The sequence below is a fragment of the Vicia villosa genome, linkage group LG5, assembly GCF_029867415.1.
Source record: "Vicia villosa cultivar HV-30 ecotype Madison, WI linkage group LG5, Vvil1.0, whole genome shotgun sequence".
NCBI lineage: Eukaryota > Viridiplantae > Streptophyta > Magnoliopsida > Fabales > Fabaceae > Vicia > Vicia villosa.
This window is the reverse complement of record NC_081184.1, coordinates 171257705-171265551: the sequence shown is the minus strand read 5'-3', so window position 1 is coordinate 171265551 and position 7847 is coordinate 171257705. Positions and strand designations below refer to the sequence as shown.

The 7847-nt window shown below is 32.4% G+C and overlaps 1 protein-coding gene across 1 annotated transcript; it reads right to left on the bottom strand.

Moving 5' to 3' along the window:
* Window positions 1-434: 434 nt before the first annotated feature.
* On the bottom strand, window positions 435-1985 carry LOC131608211 (nudix hydrolase 4-like). Its single transcript, XM_058880132.1, has 6 exons — window positions 1738-1985; window positions 1433-1532; window positions 1266-1349; window positions 1057-1185; window positions 867-932; window positions 435-753 (listed from the first exon to the last, which is right to left on the bottom strand). Exons 1-6 carry the CDS (start codon window positions 1911-1913, stop codon window positions 661-663), a joined length of 648 nt encoding a protein of 215 aa, XP_058736115.1. The 5' UTR covers window positions 1914-1985; the 3' UTR covers window positions 435-660.
* Between the last annotated feature and the right edge of the window lie 5862 nt (window positions 1986-7847).

The following is a 7847-nucleotide window of genomic DNA, read 5'->3' as shown; positions in this document are numbered from 1 at the left end:
TATTTTTCTTTTTTTATTCTGTCTCATTACAATTGTATCATTATGATGAGAAAAGTAACTAAGTTTTTTTATTTGTTAACAAATACATTTTCATAGTGGCATCACATGTCCCGATCAATGTGGTTTGTTGTATCAAAACCTTTAACGTAAAATCATCAACATGATTGTAGCTTCACCCTTTAACATAGTGAAATTATGAATGCGACTCTTCCAACTTTTTAAACATTGTCGATACACATCTTCTGGAATCTTTATTGTTAAATTAGAATCCTTGATATAGGACTTAGGCAACTAATTCATGAAGAAAACACATGAGTTTGATAAGGCTTATGCAATCCGTTTTGTTGACTACTTTTATTATTATCAGAATGAAGCAGTATGGATAATAAACAATTTTTTGGTAAAAATGACATTGCATAAGAATCAAATTAATGTTTAATAAAAAAAGAAATGAAAGAATGTATTAATTTTGTACATCAATCTACGATTGAGATATGTTTGCAAGATCATCCCTTAACTGCTACATTCTAGAAATTGGATATTTTATGCTACACTGGATGGATGGCCTTTATAATAATGACTATGAGCATGCCAACATAAAAATTTGAAGGCCGCTGAAACAATCGCCAAGGGTAAAATGGTAAACAAGAAGAGCATGAATTACATGGTGTTATGAGTGTAACATACTTGAATTTTGTTCAATGATTCTGAATTATCCGTCCTAAAATCTTGAACAGTTCTCGTGTTTATGACCTTGCAAATACCAAAATTTTAAGAAGATCAGAAAGTTAATTTCCACTTTTCAAACTACTTAGTTACATCTTCATGGCCTTTTGATGGAATTAATATTGAGGTTGTGTGCTGACCAATACATCCAAAGCCTCCTTCATCCAAATATGTGGACAAACTTCTTTGGCTTCACTTACACTCATCTATGTAACACAAATTAATGAAAATTTAGATATGATAATAAATTAAACAAAAAATATACCAAAATAACCTTTATTTAGATGATAATTAATTTAGAAAAACAAAGAATTATTTCAATACACTTACCCAACTTCTTTGTCGAAAGTTCTTCTCTGGCCAGTTCTCTAATTGCTTCTTGACAAGCAAAGAAAACATATAACCCTCGTGTACAACATCTTGGCGTTTGCTCTTATAAGACCATTTACCCAATTTACTCTGAAACGTAAATGAACACAAGTCATTTTTATTCATGATTGCAGCTTATAAGTTAAAAGTTAAAAAAGGTTAATACTAACTTCAATATTTCCTATAACCCCAGCTTCCTCAATGGTCTCCCTTAAAGCAGCTTGCTCCATGGATTCATTAGTCTCCCAACCTCCCTGCACAACCCAACCCAACCACTTATGAATTATTCAAGAGGTTTAAAATGGAAAAAAGTAATAATTATCATAATAATTAATACCTTTGGAAACTGCATTCCATTTCCATTCTGAGTACTAATCACCAGAACCTCCAATTCTTTCTCATGTTCTTCTTTTCTCCTATATCTATATGGAATGCATCTATTCATTTCCAATATTATACACAACATATCAGATTAACAATTAATTTTGATCACCTAATTAATAATATAAATAAAATCAGTCAATTTTAGAAACCAAATTAAATAAAAGTTGATCATGTATATCATGAATTATAAGGATACAAGTTGAGAATGTGATGATAAAAAATGAAAATAATCGTTATCATAGAGACGTGTGTACGTACCCGACGATTTGGCGACAACCATCAACATCATAGCGTTGTAAATCTCTACCAGTACGGGATACCATACACATCATATTCTGGAGTTCCTTGGGAAATAAGTTCCCAGAAACTCTGTTGGAGAAAAGAAATGGCAAGAAACATTTAATAGCAAGATTTCTAGAAAATAAAATACCCATGAAGCTAAATGGATGGATGAAAAGAAAGCAAAAGGAAACACCACACCGGTGCTTCTCTTTGCTTTGAAGATTGATGAAGAAAGAGAAGAAAATTTGGTTAATGAAATGTCAAAATGACATATTTAGATAAATAGCTGTTTTTAGAAGGCAAATAACCGAAAATACTAATCTCATTTCATTAAACATACTAACTAAATGTTTAAATTTAATTTAACTTTTTACCATTTTATTAAGTATTCAATGAAACCCTTATGTATTTAATTAAGAATATTTATCAAGGATATAAAATTTTGTATCACATTATTATAACTATCACTATTTTATCATTAGTTTTATCTCTTAATATAAATCTTATTTTACACTTTTCAAAAAACACATGTTTAACTAATTCACAAATATACACAGAAGTGTTATTTTAAGTTATAGTAAATGGAACGAAATATTTGTAATGGACCAAGTCCAATTGGAATTAGATAACCTCTATCCTTTAGGAATAAAACACACCAAATCTTTGAAGAATATTCAAAATGGCATGAGCAATTTTAGACGAATATGGAGACATATTAGTCAAAACTCCCAATTATGGAAGAGGGCGAGTTCATCCAACTACGAGGTTAGCTCGAACCTAGGAACTAGTATACTTCTTTCTTAAACACTTTGCCCCCAGTCACTTTGCTCATTGCAAGCTGTCGCGGCGCAAAAAATACCCGAGCACATCGCTCGCTCGAAATATACAATGAAATCGCCACCAAACTTTATTTATTCCAAAGGAAAGGGAAAATATCGATAAAACCCCCGAAAGAAAAGAAACTTGGTCATCGCAACCAAGAAAGGATCCGAGAGTCGGTTATGTAAGGGGAATGTATTAGCACCCCTCACATGCGTTGTACTCAACGATACCTATTTAGTTAGTTGCATAGGCGTGTTAGCGTGAATGTTTGCGATCCTCTACTTATTCATGCGAGAAAAGAGAAGAGAAAGGGTTTTTGTTTTTTTACTTTATTGGGCTCGCCAAGACATCACATCTAATGCCTACATACCCCCTATGTGTAATAGGGAAGCTAGAGCTTCGTAGTTCGTCTGAGAAAAAACCCTACGGATTTGTTGGTTGTTTTTAGAAGAATGATATGTTAGACATTCCAAACGTTTGAACTTTGACTTGTTTTGCTCATTCCGGGAAACTAAGTCTTTGTGTTAGTTTCGTATTAAAATGGATAAGACACATTCATTTATAAAAAGGTTTAAAAGAGTCGCACAAGGGTGATAAATACTGGGCCACAAGTCTAAACAACAAATGATCAAAATACTAGAAACTGGAGGAACAAATGGTGTTTAACCAATCGTCTTCCATCCCAAAAGTTTTTGTTTTTGAAAAAGGTGATGTGAAGCAAAGTTCACTTATTAGGTGTTTTAAGCATGAATGATAATTAACTAAACAAGTCACCTAAAATTAATGAATAATTAACTAAGTTAAATAAAACTATTTAATAAAATTAATTAAATATTAACTAATTATATTAAATAAAATTATTTAGAGTAATTGATAACCCATTTTTATTATTTACAAGTACTAAAAAAAACAAAAAGGAAAAGCAATGTAAAAAACAAAATTATAAAAAAAGAAGAGAAATGGGCTTGATTAAGTAAATATGAGAAAACCCCAGGCCCATAATAGAGAAGCCCGTGCTGTGTTGGGGGTTCACATGAATTCTAGGTCAAAGTTGGACCTCTTGGGAAGATCCCAGGCGTTGGATGAAGCTCAGTCAACAAGTTGACTAAATCCAAGGGCTTAAGATGACATAACGCACGATGAGCACAAGAGGTAGTACACAGGAAAACGCAAGGGCTACCACCATTGGAAATGCCTGAAATAAACAAAAACTCATGGAAAAGGCAGCTGAGCTTCACCCTCTTTTTCTCTCTCGCTCTCTTCTAACATTCAAACCTTCATCCTATTTTCTAGATTCTAATGGTGATACCGCCGCGTCAGAAATCGCTCCGATGATTGTTATACCAATACAACCGTCTCACTCTCCTCCATTCCAAACCGTTAGATTTTGGAGCTCCCATGAAGCTTCAAAATCTGGTGAGTTTTGATTCTCTTCCTTCTCTTATTCTGATGCTTAGGTTAGGATAATTGTGTAGCTTGTTGTATGTTGTTACGTAGGGATTAGGATGAACTCTTGTGCTTCAAGTTTCAGTGAGTTGAGAGTAATTTGGGCAGAGTTTATTTATGAATTTATTGATGAGAAATGTGTGAGAGAAAGCTTGTTTATGTAGTGCTTAGTTAGGCTCGGTTGAAATGAGGTTTTGGCTCGGGAACTATGTTAGGAGAAAAGAGCACCAAGCCCTAATTTTGTGGGATTGAGAGGTGAAGGTGTGTGAAATTTGTTGGAGGAGAGATTGGTAAAAAAAGTTGTGATGAAAATGCTTTTGAAATTCAAAATGTTTATTTGGAAATTTCAAAATTGCTTGAATATTTGTTTGGAATTATTGTGGTCCCTTGGATGAATATGATGCAATGGCTCAGATTATAAGGGTGGAATTGTTTGGAAGTTGCTAATTGAAAATGTGTCCTTTTTCCTGATTTTCTATTATGAGTATAAGGCGTGTGAATGTGAATGATTATTTGGTGAATGTTGAGCATGATTTATTGATGTATGGTTGTAGCATACCTTAAATATGGTTTATGATTTGATTGATGATTGTTGTTTTGATTATGTATGCTAATGTTGTTAATGTTGCAAGGTGGTGTACTGATTGATGTTCATGACATGAAGGTTAGAATGGATGATGGTGTACACGGATTGATGCAGGATTAGTGATGAATGGAAACCAAGGCTGATTATGAAGAGGGTGTGTGGACTTTGCTGCTGATGCATAGCATTCTTCTTTTGCGCTTCAAATTGTTTTTTTATTCTAGTTCTTTTTGTCCTTTGTGAATTTTTTGTTCACTTGTGGGGCATGTCCCACAGAATGTCTCGATCAAAGAAATGTAAAAGATTAAGAAATATCATAATGTCTTATTAGATGCAACAAGGTGAGAAATATTGGAATGTCTCGAGAAAAAACTTCAATGAAATGAGAAACATCAGAATATCTCAAACAGACAATGCAAAGGGTTAAGCTATACCAGGATGTCTTAACAAATACAGCAAGGAGTATTTGAAGTCTTTCAACAAAGATATGCAACAAGTTAAGAAATTTCATAATGTCTTAACGAAAGCTATGAGAAGAATTCAAAGTTCTCAAGCAAAAGGTGTGCAACAATGCTATAAGTTGAGTAGCAAACAAAGCTCTCAAACAGGCCATGCAACATGTTAAGAAATATCATAATATCTTAATAGATGCAAAGGCTTACGAGTTAAGGTATATTGGAATGTCTTGAAAATGCAAAGAATGTGACAAGTTAAGAAAATAACTTTAGACTTTTCCTATTGCAGGCCTCAAACTTGAGGAATTTTAGAATATCATGTTTTCTCATACCATTACACCTTCATAGGCCTTGTTCTTGAGGGTTATGGAATGTTATAAATAATGTAGCTTATATCCATATCGTATCATAAAACTTCAACATTATGTGCACATGCTTACACTTGGGTGAAGTCTCCACGTATCAAAGGATGACTCAAGTTTGAGTTATGTAGATGACTTAGACTTGAGTCACATACTCAAATCCCAGACAAAGAAAGGACAAAGCAATAATGAGAAATAACAATATAACATATGTAACATTTAAAGGAATAAGGACGAGTTAAGACCATTATGGCTACAAAGGGAGAGCGAGAGAATCATATCGAAAGGTACATTTTCACTAGGGGTGGAAATAGGCTAGGCCGAGCTAGGCTTTGCCAAGCCTAGGCCTGGCCTGTCAAAAAAATCGAAGCCTAAGCCTGGCCTGTGGCCTGTCGTAGGCTTAGTTTTAGGCTTGAGCCTGGCCTTTTCGAAGGCCTGGTAAGCCTGTTAGCCTACATAAAAGCCTATTTGTTTTGACATACTAACTAAAATAATGTTTGAATAGACTAACTAACTAAAATACCAAGAGAAAAAAATTTATTTTCATTGACTTATTTGAACTTACCTATTAGCATAAGTTCTGGAAGACTATTTGTTTAAGATAACTTATGAAAATAATGTTCATCAGGTATTTTCATCATCTTTTCACAAGTTCTTTAAGATAACCAAGTTTTATTTATGTATTTTAATTCAAAGTACAAAACATAACATAATGATAATAAAAAAATTATTCATATTTATTTAAATAGGTCGGCCTGATAGGCTTAAAAGGCTTTTTTTTGGGCCTGAGGCCTAGCCTTTTTAACTAAATAGGCTTATAAAAAAGCCTAGGCCTTTTCTATTTATAAAAAATATGTGCCCTGGCCTGAGCCTTTATAGGCCAGCCTGTAGGCCCCTGTTATCAGCCTGGCCTATTTCCACCCCTAATTTTCACATATCAGTCATATTGAGGCTTTGCTTCTACAATATAGACAAGGTTACAATTGATGTACTTTTGACAAGTATAGTAATAAATTTATTATTGTAAATTTTGTTGTAAATTACGACAAAATTTAATATTAATTTGTGAAGCAAGGAATAGTAGCAATCAAAATAAATTGTCTACAACAATAATTATCCTACACAGATAATATAAGTGAATAAGGCGAAACAAAGACGAAAGTTTGTTTACTCAGTTCGATCAAACGATCTACTCTGGAGAAGATAACAGCTCTCCAATTCACTATACTCAGAAAATTGTTACAATAGATTAAAATGAGTTACAAGAAAATAGTCTTCGCAGTTCCCAAAGAACAAACCCTATTTCCTACCCAAGTGTTTCTCAACCTCTCCAATTCTCAATATAAGAATTATTATTTCTCAATCCCCTTAGATAACTTGTCACACTATAATAATATAAGATATACATATTTATAATAGCCAAAATCCAACAAATCCCAAAACACATATCTCCTTAATTGTTAGAATAAAAAATATTATTATAATCTTATAATATCTCTCAAATATTATAAATATCTTATAATATTTCTTAGACTATTATAAATATATATTTTATAATATCTTTTAGAATATTATAAATATCTTATAATATCTTTTTAATATTAATTTATATGATCTCCGAATTAATATAAAATATTCTAACGTTAATGAATGAATCAATGAATCGAATCAACCGAGTTCGATACCGTGAACCGCTAGGACCAGACTACTTTTTGATTTTTTGATTTCTCACGATCTCAAAACATGTTTTCTTTCTCTTCATCAACAAAGATTTTAAGGCATGCTTCAACATTTATCAATTTATATTATTTTTTTGTTGAATTCAAAATTTCATTACATTTCAGTTTGATATCTAAATTGTATTAAATTAAAATATTAAACTTTCATGTAGATCCCCAATCCATGGTGAGTGTGTATTGTCATCCCTAAATTAACGATGATGAAAGTGTTTTCTTCACCAACATATATCCTCAAAACAATCGAGTTAAGATGTGAGCATTACAATGTGAGCATCATGTTCTCAATGTTCTCAATATTGTATTAAAAAATTAATTGAGTTAGGTGACAGTTTATCAAATCTGTTCAGATTAGTTTTTTTTAAAGTATTTGATGAAATAGAAACATACATAATAGAATAATATGAAGTAAGTAGTTTGTTTTTTTGGTTAATTATCTTATTCGTATTTAGGAAGGTGGATTAATTTGGAAGGACCTTTTTGACATAATGAAAGCACGCGTATATATTTAGATATCTCCATGGAGTAACAATAGTAATAATAGTATAATATTCGTAAGGAGCAAGGAAAGTGGGTCTAGGCAGGCAAGTTGTTTTGCTTGATCCCCAAGGATAGTCAAAGTCCACTATACCGACTGACTGTGTGTGTAGAATACAAATGCAATACTATAAATACATTTCAT

What these genes read in the sequence shown, in the direction of transcription:
- LOC131608211 (XM_058880132.1), bottom strand. Translation starts at nt 1,913, where the DNA reads ATGGGTATTTTATTTTCTAGAAATCTTGCTATTAAATGTTTCTTGCCA. An exon ending in ATGGAATGCAGTTTCCAAAG is followed by an intron (nt 1,350 to 1,432) that starts GTATTAATTATT and finishes TGGGTTGTGCAG; the next exon opens with GGAGGTTGGGAGACTAATGA. An exon ending in GGGTTATAGGAAATATTGAA is followed by an intron (nt 1,186 to 1,265) that starts GTTAGTATTAAC and finishes TTTACGTTTCAG; the next exon opens with AGTAAATTGGGTAAATGGTC.